Below are 14,346 nucleotides of genomic sequence, written 5' to 3'. Positions count from 1 at the left end.
TACGAAATAAGAATTACATTTTATTTTAAACGAAAATGAAAGCATTGAATTTCATTCGTAGAATTACTTAAATACTACTTAATCCAGTGAAGATGAAGCTTATCAAAATGGTTTCTTTAATATGATAGTCAAATCTATCCATTCATAGTCATTCAAGTATTATGGACGTGAAGAAGATTTTGAAAGATCGTTAGATAAACGACAGATTGGTTCAAAATTGTTTGTCTGTATTTTAATGAGCTTCAAATGAATTGAAAAAAAAATGTGTACATTATAGGTATTTGTTGATCGCTTTTAAGACTTGTGAGGTCTTTGATGAACTTTCATGTGTGCAGTCAACGATGTCAATTGGCCAAATGATGAATCACATTTGTCGCATTTGTATGGTCGCGATTTCAAATGAACGGTCACCAAATGTAGCCTCAACGTCTTCCTGGTTGCAAACGATTTTCCACAATCTTTACAATCGTTTTTCAAGTGCGTTTGTCGATGTCGTTGGTACGTATCGCTAGTTTGAAATACTTCTCCACATTCTGGACAAACCCGTTCCTTTATTGGCATTTTGCTTAATTTGTCATGTTTATCAATATGACGATCTTTCTCACTTTGCGTAAGGAAGAATACATTTTTATTCGCTTCCTGGCACAATTCGCAAGAAAGCATTGGAACATTTTCCTCAGGATGCTTCTCTACAAGATGCCGACAAAGGAATTTTTCCCATGAGTAAACTGCAGGACAGAAATTGCATTTTAATTCCCGCTCACATACAGTTATTTCAGTTCCCATGTCCGTCAACTGCGGCCGACCTATTTGATTTATTCCTGCTTTTTGGTGAGCGCGCATGTGAGTTTGGAGGGTGTATTTTGTTTTGAATCGCTTTTCGTCTCCACATATTTCACAACTAAACGGTCGTTCATCACTATGCTTCGCGATCTTATGAGAATGAAGGGCATTTGATTGATTGAAAGATGCGTCACATTCGTTGCATTTGAATGGTTTCTCAGCAGTATGAATGCGTTCATGTCTGTATAGCCCTGATCTTGAAGTTGCTGAAAAGGGGCACTGTTTGCATTTGTACAAAATTGCCTTCGTATGTATGTTCTCATGCAATCTCAAATGAGTTCCTCTGGAAAATGATTTGCCGCAATAGGTGCATATGAAGTTCTTTTCTAGGATTTCGACAATCCTTTCGTGTACCGTCTTTATGTGAGCTTGTAGCTTGTAGTTGGACGAAAATTCTCGTACGATATTGTTCTTTTTGCACTCTTCGCAAGGAATTCGTTTGCCTTTCCTGAAGTGGACCCTTCTCAAATGCATATTCAAATAACGTACCGTTGATACGGGTAACTGACATAAATTACATACTTGTCCCGTAGATCCAACATGTGTAGAAATATGATTATCCAGTGCCTCTGCAGTACCAAACTCTGTTGCACAAATATAGCACTTGGAATCTACTTTGTTGCCCACCTTCTTGGGAGTTGTTTTTTTACGTTGTTTGATTGGAGCTTTATATGAGTGTTCACTTTCACTTTGGGATTCAGAAGAATTCCTTTCCATCGAAGCTCTATCGTAATCAAAATTTGGTTCTACTTCAATAAACTCATACTTGTTGATAAAGTTATAATTGGAAATAGTATCGTCATCTTCAAGACTTGCGGAAACACTAGGTTCTGGATCAAGTTGCTGATTGTCCATCTGATGCAGCTCAGTGTCTTCATTCGCATGGCTTCGGCTTTGTTTTGGCACCTCCTCAACTAAATCATCTTCTTGTTTGACAATCAAGGATCTATAAACAGAAGGCAGGTTTATAACGTAAATTTCCAAGTTGAATATAGGAAGACTTACGCATAATATTGTTTAATCTCAAAATCCACTCTTCTAACCCGCTTACGGATCTTATCGACGGCGCGGATCTGATCGTTGCATCTATTGCAAACTTTCGATATGATTTCGCCATCCGAAACCTTTAGGAATACAATAAGTTTATTAAGTTAATGAGTTAACTCATCAAAAACAATGTATAATTGACAGAGTACATTAGTTTCTAAATTAGAATTACAAATTCTTACCAGTATCTGGAAACATTCAAAAATCATACGCTGTAGGTTACGATCATCAGCTATCGTGAAATGACCATCTTCATCCAATAGAACATCGGCGAGGTTTTTTAAGCAGAGTCTGCAGCACTCCACTAAACTCATGGTATTTAAATTTTAGGAAACTTTAGTAATTTGATAGCGATTTAACATGTTCTAAGAACTCGAATTCAAAGCGTTGAATTTCTCACCCAAAGTCTTGCCAAAAGTATTAAAAACAACAATATTCTGTCAAATTCCGAGCTAACTTGGCGTACAATAATAATGCACGCTATTTCAAAACTCCCCAAATTTGGGTATAGTCCACCCAGATCCGTCAAAACTGAACCTACCCAAAAATGGGTAAACTGTGTATGGAGTGACAAGTTGACAAAAAATGAACAACATTGACATTGACGAGTGCACGGATGAATTTGAGTTCACTCACTCGACAAAAAGTGACACAACAGCGGGGCCCTGTTTACTAAAAATGAACATATATGTGTTCATTTGTAGTAAACAGGGCCCCGCTGTTGTGTCACTTTTTGTCGAGTGAGTGAACTCAAATCCATCCGTGCACTCGTCAATTAAATGAACAACATTGACATCAATCCGATCGACGTTGTCAATTTGTCAACTTGTCACTCCCAACACAGTTCACATTTTTGGGTAGGTTCAGTTTTGACGGATCTGGGTGGATTCTACCCAAATTTGGGTATTTTTGAATCTCAGTCAGCGCCACCAGCATGTTCTACACGGAGATGAAAAACTACCCAAAATTAAGTACTTTTCCCTCAATTCTGGGGTTCAGCCCAATAACCCAAATTTGAGTAAATCGCATAAAGTAGTTTCCATTTAACACCAGCAAAAAAATTACCTACTCTTAAGTATAGTCTACCCAAAATTAAGTTTAATTCACGTAAATTTGAGAATATGCAATTTACTCAAAAGTAACTTATTGGGCTGAACTATATCGTTGGGTCGAATCTCTCGTTCCTTTTTGGACAACAATAACGAGTGCACGTGAGAGGCTGAAGTCAATATTAAGTAAAAAGAACTCAAATTTTGGGTAGTATTTCTTCTCCGTGTAAGTCATAACATCTCTGATCACACTTTCCGTCGGGAAGTAAAGCCGTTGGTCCCCGGTTGAGTTGATGCGTCGATTGGTAGGGTCCAGGTGTGGAAGCTACCTCCCTGACGTCAGTAGCATTGGAGCTCAGTATACGGAAAACAAATCTCGCGTCACTTTTCAATAGGTCCTATCTACATTGATCGATTCTTTTCATCGACACTCTCTTTCGTAAATAACTCGGCTTCACAAATGTTTCCTAGATTGTTGCTTCTTCCATCGAAAATATCCGGCCGTGCCGATTCAAAGTTGATCAAGGTTGATCAAAATAATTTGTACCCCTGCTTCCAGTTTGATTACATGAGCATTTTGTGTGGTCGTTGGTTCTGAATATGGACAAACAGGCAGATGAATTCTATTCCTACTCTTTACTGTAATAAGCTTGGTGGCCCTGAAAAGAGCCGTTTTGTTGCCAAAGTTGGTGATGATTCCTCCGAAACCAAACAGAGTGCGTTTCTGTCACTTCAAAACGTAGATGACATCCATGGCCGCTTACGCTTGGCGTGTTTAGTGTAGGTGACAGCATCATGGATCTCATTTTTCAGGCACACCTTCAGCACACCTCGTAAATCAGACCGGAGATACGTCAGACACCGCCACGGCGAGCCAGACGACGGATGGTGGTTATCTCGAAGAATTTGCGTTTGTTTCTGAATATGGCGATGAGTGTGCAAAATATTACGGAATTCCATCCTCCCTATTCGCACGCGCCCAAGGATCGGAGGCGAATGCCACTTCGACTTGTTTCGTCTACTTACTACTCTCTGACAACTGTGCTGCGGAAGCAGCATATGCATGTAGGTAATTGGTGGATTTGTTAGTTAATTCGACGCTTTTGGACAATGCTGGACATTTACCAGTTTTTCAATAGTTCCTTGATGAAAATCAACATTCAGAAGCATTGTTATCGTTGCGTAGCCATATTTCTTATCGATTGGTGATAAAATTATTGAAATTGGACCAGGGGCAGCTGAGTTATTAACGTTCAAAATCTTTCTTAATTTGTTACATGTGTACCCCCATATAGAAATCAAAGACGTAGTCCTACGTCAAAAGTGAATAATTCAGTGCCAACATTTCAAAGGGGCGTAATTGCATTTGTAAACAATGGCTTTAGCCGTCGATTTCTCACGAATAACAGCTCACTCATGAAAAATAATGACACCAGCAGGTAGATGAATGTTTCCTCTACCAGCTAGCATTGTTATTTTGGAGAGGTAAGATTTCATTCGCGAGAAATTGACGGCTAAAGTCATTGTTTACAAAAGCAATTACGCCCCTTTGAAATGTTGGCACTGAATTGTCTGAAATATTACACCCTCCCTTTTGAGGTTGACGTTATATTTGAACGAACCCTCACTGTTTTCATTAATTTATCAACAGAGCACGTTCACAACTTTTTAACAAAATGAACTCAACTCAACTGCTGGAGCAACAATAGAAAAGGGCCCATCAGCATTTGTTAACAAAAGTTTTGTAAACCTTTTCCCCACAAAGCGTAGGCAGCCCACCCAAAATGAGTAAACTTAGTGGGGGTTGACAAGTTGACAAATGATCAACATCGATCGGATTCCAGTCTAACTTAGTTTACTGATTTTTGAGTAGGTTCACTTATGACCGATATGAGTAGATCCTTCTTAAATTTGGGGAGTTTTGAAATAGCGTGTACTGTACAAACAAAACAACAGTGTGAATTAAAAGCTAATCAATAAAAAAAAATTCGTGTTTAATACTCATATTGAAATTGTCTTGATCTAAATATTTATCCATTTCCATCATGAGTTCCTCTTCGGCGGCCACTACTCCAACAAAGCAAGTGAAAACCGACAGTTGGATGGATGATGTTTTGCGTACGAATACAGGTTCTAATAAGTATGAAAATTTCATTATTCACAACTCCTATGCAATGATCTGAATCTTACTGCAATGTTTTTCAGGAGTGGTAAAAATTACTCCAACCTGTTGGAAATGTAAGTATTCTATTCTAGAAGTAAAATCTTTTCCAACCAATATTGAAAAAAAAAATAAACAACTAAAACGCAGGGAAAGATTCGGCAATACGAATTTCTCGATGGAGGAGTCCAATACCGTTGAGTACAACCCAGACGACATTCCAATGCTACCAGATGCAGATGAGCTTCAAGAAAGCCTTCTTTACAATGAGTCCCCTAATTTACCATCGTATGTTTGTTTTGTCTATCAGAATTTGAATTCTCTATCCAAACGTGTTTATGCGTTTTATTTTTCAGAGTTACAACGTATAAACAGCTTGGTTCCGATATATTTCCACACGGCAAGTCCCCATTGGGAAATTTGGATGAGATCGACATATCGATTCTTACGGAGTGCCTGGAAAATGAAGAGGATATTGAAGAACCTGACGAACCATGGATATGGGATCAGCTTTTTGCTCAGCTTTCGGTGAAAATAAGCACCGAGGCAAAAGCAACACCAGTAGAGTATAAGAACTAAATGCATTTATTTTAGACCCAAGGGCGTTTCGCATTTGATTTAATTATTAATATTACTGCTATCGATGATGTACAGCGTTTCCTCTTCCAGTTTCTGTAAACTCTCCGGTAGGAGCATATTTTCTTCGGCGTACGGTAGTATGTCGCAAATTTGCGACGATTCCACATTCAAAATATACTCACAAGGCCGAGGCTCGAGTAGGTATAGAGAAATGGAATTTGAACTGGCTGAATGTTCGGTGCATTTGAGCTTCACTTCGACCTGCCTTGGCTGTTGGGTTTTATCGCAAACGTCGCCCCCGCTGTAGAAATTGCTCAGTTGATTTTCATTCTTACGTTTGTTCCGAATGGACGGATTCTTCTCTAGCCATTCCACATGTTTTTCCTTATTGAAGTAGCCAAGAAATATTGAAGTTTCGTCATGGAATTGACGAACCTGTTTTCCGTAGCACAATTCAAACTTCCACCAGCCTGAACCCTGAAATGTACGAATCAATAGTTGTCAATCAGTGTTTATAGCCTCTTAAATCAGTTAGTCCTCACCCCGGTCAAACAATAGGCACCATCCAAAAATTCCAGCAACGGCTTCAGTTCCTTCGACTTTCTTGCTTTCTTCGCGAATGAATCCATTGGACTGGTGTTGTCTTCCTCGCCAATTTCATTTTCTAACAGTCCTTTTCGACTGATGCTATCAACAATTGGTACGTCATTCGAAAACAGTTCAACCTTAATTGGCCCATCCTGCAAGAAAAGCAACACTGACATGAACCTATGCTGTTTCACTGTTCAATAACAAAGCCACAACCATTTAAGAACGAAAATACCAAATAAAAATAAATATAACAAACCTCGTCGAAATTAATGACTGCAATAGCGTCTTTAATGTTTTTATGCACGTCCTAAAGTGAGGGAAAAGGAAGTAAACTAAATATAAAACCAAGAAACAAAAGAACTACTACTAAACCAAGAGAACCAAAATGCCAAGCAAGTATGTACAAACCAAACCAACCGAAGGTAGACAAAACTGAAACAAATGCTCATACCGTAAGTTTTTGGTATTTAATCTTCATACTCTCGATTTCCATCATCAGCAAGTTTTTCGGCTTCTTTGGAGAATTGCCCAATGGGTAACAGTTGACTTTGTTCTCTTCGTTATCCTGAGGCTTGTACTTCGGATGGGCACACAACATTGGCGTTAAAATGATAACTTCGTAATTGCATGTGGACGTCTCCTTCAGAGAATAGACTTCGTTCTTTCCGTGCAGATAGCACACGTAAAGTACTTTCGTAACTCGTGGTTCTCCGTTGAGGTCGCAAACGGTACCGGAGTCCATGTCCAGTTCCAAATAAGGCAAATTCAATCCGTCGATTTTCTTGTACTTTAGTTTTTCTTCTTCTGACCCAGATTTGTCGTACAGAGCTTCCAGATTGGCCGTTTTCTGCTTGTCCCATCTACCCAGATAGTATTCTTGTAATTTGCTTGTCTTTTCGTGCCGCTCCTCATGGTACTGCTTGATGTAATTGCCATGACAAACCTCGTAGGTCCAATAGCTCTCGATTCTGTACGAACAGGAGTGGGTGAATAGCGGAATGAGTAGATCGATCGGACTCGGACCACTGTATTGGACTTCTCCGTCAGTTTCTTTAGTTGCAATGGAGGGAATTATGCATTTGTATTTTTCCTTGTTTGTGGTCGCCACGATAATCTCTTCGTCTCCGATAGCGTTGGTCTAGGAGAGATTGGTTGATAATACCGATATAATTTTGACCTTAGAAAGTAAACAACTTACCAGCAATTCATCCTTGCCGTGCCAGGCGAGCGTGTGCAGCACAGTATCGTCGAAGCCTTTCAGATCGTGAGCACTAACATAACCCGCCAGCAGGAGAACTGCCAAGGAGCAAAAAACCTTGAATTTCATATCAAGTTCTGATGAGTCAAGATTACTATTTTTTCATGGAACTAAAATCTTCTGCAAATCCGTGGTTTCGAGTGATTGATTCTCTCAGCCAGCAGTTTTCTGATACGTGTTGTTATCAATCAGTTGAAGCTGTCAAGCAGTGCTCACAGTGACAGCTTTGACAGATTATAGAAGGGATCCGTTCTCGAATGAATGTTGCATACAAGGTAGCACTTTTTGATACCTATATGCCCCGAAATGTCAGTTCAAATGTTTACATCCAAATCGGATCCGAATTCCACCGCATTATATTATCAGTCAGATAGAGCAACTGCTCTGCAGAAAATAGGGATTATAAATAAGTGATTGAAAGCTGCAAACACAATGTGCAGTTAGTAGATTAAGTCGACAGATTAATTCTAAATGTTGAATAAACCTTGTACGCCATGAAATGCATGTAACTCACATGGTGCCTGTCATGAACTAACTGTTAAAATATAATTGAAACCTTTTGGAAGTGCAATGATCGTACATAAATCGATGTATATACGCTTTTTAGCCATTATTGCATTAGCAGCGATTGGAATCATATTGATGATCTCAAGTCTTCCCATATCTGGTAAGTTAGCTAGCATCCCTCGGCAATTTCACTGGATTGTCATTGTCGCTTATATTTTTAATTGCAGATACGTGCAAATGTGAGAATCCAGTGGATCGAGATGTACAGCATGAAAAATTTCATAGCAGTTTCAAGGAGCTGCATCCTTCGGACAAGCAAAAGTTAGCAATTTTAGTACCATTCCGAGATAGATTCGACGAGCTCCTACGGTTTGCGCCTCACATGTCTGCTTTCTTAAACCGGCAACTGGTTCCGTTTCACATTTTTGTACTAAACCAGAACGACCGATATCGTTTCAATCGAGCATCGTTAATAAACGCCGGGTTTTTACTGGTGAAAGATCATTATGAATATATTGCTATGCATGACGTTGATTTACTGCCGTTAAATAATAATCTTAAATATGAGTACCCTGCGGAGGGACCGCTGCATATCTCCGGTCCGGAATTTCACCCGAAATACCACTATGCAACGTTTATCGGAGGGATTTTGTTGCTAAAAGTAGAACACTATCAAATGCTCAATGGAATGTCCAACAGATATTGGGGTTGGGGTCTTGAAGATGACGAATTTTACGTACGCATCAAGGAAGCTGGCTTGGAGGTGTTCCGACCGCGAAACATTACTACCGGATCTGAGAACACCTTTTTGTACGTAACAATGGTGTTTTGTTATTTTTCTATAGCATAGCACTAATCTAAAATGGCCTTTACAGACATGTCCACGACCGTTTGCATCGTCGGCGAGACACGGCAAAATGTTTCAATCAACGAGAAGTGACACGCCGGAGGGATCGTGACACAGGACTAAATACGCTTCGATATAGTCTGGACAGCCGTAGAGAGTTAACTATTGACGGTGTCGCAGTAACGGTATTCAATATTAATCTAGAGTGTGATAAATCACAAACTCCTTGGTGTGAGTGTGACAGTAAAGTAGAAGCAAAATCTCGTTTAGATAGTAAAACAAAAACTTGAATTTCTTGCCATAATGTACATATAGAGAATGAAATGTTGAATAACTAATGTTCTTAGTTGGACTTTTTTTTAGATATTCTTTCGCAATAAAGAGGCATTTTTAATTGTCGCATTTGTCTATTTTTTACCAATTCATGTTCTACAAGATTATACAATTAATTATTTGAGCAGAGTCCAAACAAAAATTGCGCAGCCACACTGCACAATAGTTTGCTTCATACCGAAAAGCGGGGCGATTTCACGTAGGTTCCTAAATTCGTTCGCAAATTCAGTATTTTTTGAGGAAAAATAGCATTTTCCAGTACCTAAATGTATCACAATGAACGAAATTAAGTGCCCACGCAAAATTGAGACTCTTTGCTAAACGGCTTCGTAAAATAACAAATAAATAACAGTCAACATTAATTTAGCTACTCTCCTACATAGAAGACAGAAAGAAAAAATAAATTACAAACATCGTGTTTTAGAAGCAAAGGTTTATAGGTTCCCCGTTTCATGCAAGATTAAAAGATGCAATGTTGCTACAGTTGTATTTTTACTTGAGTTAAAAATTGCAAACCAATCAGTTCTACACCAATCTTCTCTTCGGTATATTGTTAGCCACACCGGTGTTCAATGTAACGAGATGAGTGTTAACGGTTTATCACCGTTCCTATTTTTACCATTATTTTAATATCGTTGCTGATTCGTAGGCAGTACACTCGACTACATATTTAATTCCATTAGACTTGCACCGCAGAAAGTTTCAGCTTCTTGGGGACGACCTATTAGTAAAAAAAAAAACGTATGTGGCTGTTAGGGGTAGTTCAATTCGCAATAATAATTTATAGTAAGAATATAATGAACTGATGACTATGTATAAGGGACATGCAAAAGCATTAGAAAACAGATAACTTCAGTCTGGTCCTGAAAATCTAATTATCATGCAACGAAATTCAGCGTAACGTGGATGCAAAGAGCGTGCCTTATTTTCAATACCAGATTTAATCGACTAATAATAATATTAATAATAAAATAAGTGAATAATATATTAGAGAAAAATCTTATTTATTATACAAGAAAATGGTTTACAAAATGACGATAATAATTGATCCGTTCATTTCTATGTGCTGTATGTATGATCGGTACATGGTTTTATCGTTCATGCAAGAATCGAACAAATTGAGGCTGAAATCACGTGTAGTAGTTACCAAATAGTTTGTACGCTAGAATTGAACATGAGTGATCCTTGACGAGCAAAGTTCGAAATGCGTCTAAACCACATATTCGCGATCGCTGATAACTCGAATGCCATGCTCCGTAAAGACAAATTTTATCATATCGTCGTAGCTTTTCGCGGGACTAATGCGTCCAGCGGATGTACCACGATTCCTGTCTTTGCTTGATTCTACGTGAATATTCGTTTCATTTGAAGCAGCAGTGGTGATTGATGCGTTACTTTGAATACGAGGAATTTCCAGTTCGGTAACACAAAGCTTCAAATCCTTAGGTTTTTTAGAATCTTCTAGCGTGCTTTTGCCTGTGCTGTTGTGTAAATTGAGATCGCTTTGTGCATCTTGTGCCGTAGTGTTACCTTTAGTGCAAGTTTCGTATTTCTTTGTGCTTGTTGGTATTGTACTTTTGTTGTCACATACCTTGCCATCTGCTGTGTGATGAGCGATGGAACCTACTCCCGAATCAGACACAACTGATGATGCATTAGAAGTAGCTGCTGATGTTGTCGTTGTTGTTATTATCTGAACAGCACTTCCAGGGTGGGTCAGAAATCCTCTCGCATTTCTGGTTGCTGTTTTTGCATTGTTTTCCGTTCCACAACAGAAAACACGATTCAAAGTATTTTGCGGAAAATCAGTTTCATCCATCGATTCCAATGTGCTAAACGTGTTTAACTCGTTTCGACTCTCAACATAATCGTCATTATCGTTGATGGGAGGGACAGGCGATATGCTCATCATTTCCCCGCTCGTACTAACAGGCAAAATGTACTTACTGATGGAAATCCACAAACGCACAGACATGTGAAAATGAATGAATTCAATGTGTTAGTACAGCAGCTGATCTGTTGATTAATTGTTCACTGCACAAATTAATGAAACCATTATGAATGCATCCTAAAGTGATAATAACAGTTTGAATAATTCAATAAAACTTACGTATCATTGGTGCCATACAAGCCATTCTTTTTTATGTATTCAATCAAATAATCATCCAGTAAATATTTGACTGACAATCCTCGATTGAGCAAACGGCGCACTAGTGTTGAACTGACGTCGTTTGTAATCCAGTTCGTGACGATTGTAATGTTTCTCTGCAATAGATACATTTTTTTTTTTGTAAATACATAATTGAACCAAGGCTGCAAAGGCAACACTATTGCGCTAACCCTGTATCTGCTCAGTAAATCAGAATTAAAAATAAACTGCTCCGCATTTGCTCCGGCACGAGATACAACCACTATTCCATGTTGACCAACGATCGCTTCTATGTCTTCGTCTTTCCACAGACCAGGCGTAGCAAAGGATTCAAGCAAATCCGCCCCACAAAGCAGCTTCATCTGGACATGTCCAGCAGTCTTTTTCAACCCTTCTGGGATCCATGATGGAATATGTTGATCATTTCTATTATTCGAGTCTTTCAGATATGAATTTACAAAGTTCTGAAATAGAACGTATATAATTAGTAACAGAAACACTTACTGCAACGCCACGTGAAACCTGATGATACTGCAAGGTAAGTCGTGTCCTAGTCCATTCTTCTTGTTGTGTTTCCCATTCCGACAGCCGGATCCAATCTGACGATTGCAGTCCAATCTTGATCATAGTGCAACGGTGCGTTGCAGTAACTAGTCCATTTTTACCGTAAGAATCATGTACCGGGGAAATGACTCCGCCAACTACATTTGCTGTTCCCATCTGCTCAAAATGATCCCGAGCGATTTCTACGTTTCAAAAATACAATTAGTATCGTTATAGGTATGTATATTGACGATTAATTGCACAACTCACCAAACATCCGAAAATGCATCGGCGTTGGAGGGCTGAACGAACCACATGCTATAAGCATAATTTTCGTTGGAGATGTCATCCTCATTTGTGCAAGCTACTTTTTATTCACTGCTATGTACAATAATACGAGCTTTTTTCTGCTCAAAATATGGGCTATACTTGTAATTTTGGTAAAAAATATTTAGCTCAACCTAAACACTTCACTATTAGTCATGTCCTTCAAATTTTTCGCGACATCGATAAATGTTTTGACAGTCAGTTCTGAGCCGCTGTTTACGTTTCATAACTAGGGTTGGCGGCTGTTTTTATGCATGGAAACTTATCGAGTCGGCGGCTAATTTCACGTTAGGGACGAATCAAATATGACGTTCACTCAAAAATATAGCTAAACATTGATAGATTAAAATTTATTCATTTCAGTGTCAACATTTCAAAGGGGCGTAATTGCTTTTGTAAACAATGGCTTTAACTGTCGATTTCTCGCGAATAAAAGCTCACACGGGAAAGTCAATGACTTCAACAGGTAGATGAATGTATCCTCTACCAGCTGGAATTTTTAATTTGGAGGGGTGAGCTTTTATTTGCGAGAAATCGACGGCTAAAGCCATTGTTTACAAAAGCAATTACTCCCCTTTGAAATGTTGACACTGATTTTATGGTTATGCTATATTAAAATATCCTTTAAAATTATAATTATAAAATTATACGTTGCCACTCCCGATTTTTCCGAGGAGCACCAGAATATTTTTTTTTAATCTTTATTCAAGAGATTTTTAGCCATAGGCTAGTTCATCTCTTCCAGAATAAATTGTACCAGTCGAAGCAGGAAGAGTGACCACGGGGTGACCGCAGTGATGCCACATATACAGTTTTATCTGTAATCATACAGTTTTTTTTTCGATATTTTGATATTGATATCTATATATACAGATTACAGATTTTTGAAAAAAATACAGATTTTTCACATAAAGGGAAAGTATTTTACATTATTTTTAATATTTATAATTTTCCTTTTAAGCAACTTGATTTTTTTTTTTTTTTTAATTCTTTATTAAAGAGATTTTTAGCCTTAGGCTAGTTTATCTCTAAGCAACTTGAATTCAATCTGAGCATCAAACCCAAATCGTATTTTTCATTAAATAAATATTATTATTTTAGCTTCCAATGGATTTGGAATCTTTAGAATGGACTTCTGACGTTCAGATGTTCTGATTTCTCGTTGGAAGGGATATTAGCAACCAGTGGAAACTAACGATTTTAAATTGGCTTACTACTTGACTACCCTAATAAAAATTGTATGGTTAATTTGCTTAACGACGTGTTCTGGGTATCATCCAAACCATTTGTGGAATAGTTCAATGATTTGGATTATCGTTCGTTTATGGTTATTTTTTATTAGGGTAGCCTATTGGTCCCAAGCAAATCGATTAACGTTTCCCATTCTAGTACTACACTATATTTGTTTTGATTCGCTTTGAAAGTTTGACAGATAAAATGAGGGGTTCGTGGATTTTCCTATGTTTAGAGGGGTACATCGATTAGCTTGGTACCGAAGAGAGTACCAGAGCTGAGCCAATAAGTTGAGCACGTTTCTTCGGGACCTTCTGGTCTTAGAGTTACCTCTATGATATTAGTTTGACTTTCTATTTGTTCAATTAACGATGTCGCATGGTTACAGATACGAAGGTTAATTCAATATATTTTTTGTCAAATCGATAAACAAGCCATTTGAGAAAACCAACAAAGTGGTTGATTAAAGTTTGTGAGTTGAGGAATCAACTGGATATTTTTATATTTGAAAAGTGTAATTACAGAAATAAAAATGATTGCATGCCATTCGGATAAACTTCCAGTAAAAGTTCTGTGTTATGTTTAATGTCCAGGTATAGGTTTTCGTAATCTCAGACATTAAAAAAAATTCTAGTAAATTGTAATAATTAGATCATTAAGGAAATTTTCAGCCGGAAACAGATTTGTCTCTCAATAGCCTAAGGCTAAAAATCTCTTAAATAAAGAAAAAAAAAAAAAAAAAAAAAAGATTTGTCTCTCATAACTGGTTATTAATGTTTTGTATTTTCAGACTGTAGAAGAGATACTAAACACATGAATTCTTTAGCAAACTTTAGTCATTTTTCATGATTCTAAACTTAGAACAAACTCCTTCTTAAA

At 37.9% G+C, this 14,346-nt stretch overlaps 5 protein-coding genes across 8 annotated transcripts; 2 read left to right on the top strand and 3 right to left on the bottom strand.

Moving 5' to 3' along the window:
• Positions 1-280: 280 nt before the first annotated feature.
• LOC135714421 (zinc finger protein 813-like) lies at positions 281-2,222 on the bottom strand. The gene is made up of 3 exons (XM_065237774.1): positions 2,073-2,222; positions 1,849-1,967; positions 281-1,789 (listed from the first exon to the last, which is right to left on the bottom strand). The coding sequence occupies exons 1-3, from the start codon at positions 2,202-2,204 to the stop codon at positions 295-297; spliced, it is 1,746 nt and encodes a 581-aa protein (XP_065093846.1). The 5' UTR covers positions 2,205-2,222; the 3' UTR covers positions 281-294.
• A 2,762-nt stretch (positions 2,223-4,984) lies between these two features.
• Positions 4,985-5,693, top strand: LOC135714419 (intraflagellar transport protein 43 homolog). The gene is made up of 4 exons (XM_065237772.1): positions 4,985-5,079; positions 5,145-5,177; positions 5,251-5,388; positions 5,457-5,693. The coding sequence occupies exons 1-4, from the start codon at positions 4,985-4,987 to the stop codon at positions 5,677-5,679; spliced, it is 489 nt and encodes a 162-aa protein (XP_065093844.1). The 3' UTR covers positions 5,680-5,693.
• On the bottom strand, positions 5,432-7,693 carry LOC135714418 (endoplasmic reticulum lectin 1-like). Its single transcript, XM_065237770.1, has 5 exons — positions 7,469-7,693; positions 6,722-7,408; positions 6,527-6,577; positions 6,222-6,419; positions 5,432-6,156 (listed from the first exon to the last, which is right to left on the bottom strand). Exons 1-5 carry the CDS (start codon positions 7,595-7,597, stop codon positions 5,719-5,721), a joined length of 1,503 nt encoding a protein of 500 aa, XP_065093842.1. The 5' UTR covers positions 7,598-7,693; the 3' UTR covers positions 5,432-5,718.
• A 326-nt stretch (positions 7,694-8,019) lies between these two features.
• LOC135714423 (beta-1,4-galactosyltransferase 7-like) lies at positions 8,020-9,250 on the top strand. The gene is made up of 3 exons (XM_065237776.1): positions 8,020-8,195; positions 8,263-8,845; positions 8,911-9,250. The coding sequence occupies exons 1-3, from the start codon at positions 8,099-8,101 to the stop codon at positions 9,170-9,172; spliced, it is 942 nt and encodes a 313-aa protein (XP_065093848.1). The 5' UTR covers positions 8,020-8,098; the 3' UTR covers positions 9,173-9,250.
• Positions 9,251-9,329: 79 nt separating this feature from the next.
• On the bottom strand, positions 9,330-12,415 carry LOC135714416 (nicotinamide/nicotinic acid mononucleotide adenylyltransferase 1-like). 4 transcript variants are annotated; one of them, XR_010518821.1, is made up of 6 exons: positions 12,178-12,415; positions 11,887-12,110; positions 11,556-11,828; positions 11,326-11,480; positions 10,363-11,161; positions 9,330-9,936 (listed from the first exon to the last, which is right to left on the bottom strand). XR_010518821.1 is itself a non-coding variant. In XM_065237769.1 (5 exons), the coding sequence occupies exons 1-5, from the start codon at positions 12,260-12,262 to the stop codon at positions 9,918-9,920; spliced, it is 756 nt and encodes a 251-aa protein (XP_065093841.1). In that variant the 5' UTR covers positions 12,263-12,415; the 3' UTR covers positions 9,330-9,917. The 4 variants fall into 4 exon arrangements, 3 of the variants coding, with proteins under 3 accessions (XP_065093841.1, XP_065093839.1, XP_065093840.1); XM_065237769.1 differs by lacking the exon at positions 10,363-11,161; XM_065237767.1 differs by lacking the exon at positions 9,330-9,936 and having other exon boundaries at positions 10,277-11,161.
• Positions 12,416-14,346: the final 1,931 nt, after the last annotated feature.

This window comes from Ochlerotatus camptorhynchus, unplaced genomic scaffold (genome assembly GCF_037179485.1).
Source record: "Ochlerotatus camptorhynchus isolate MF236.1 unplaced genomic scaffold, CSIRO-AGI_Acam_v1.1 ptg000643l, whole genome shotgun sequence".
Lineage (NCBI taxonomy): Eukaryota > Metazoa > Arthropoda > Insecta > Diptera > Culicidae > Ochlerotatus > Ochlerotatus camptorhynchus.
Note: the sequence above shows the minus strand (reverse complement) of the source record. Positions and strands in the feature narration are given on the sequence as shown.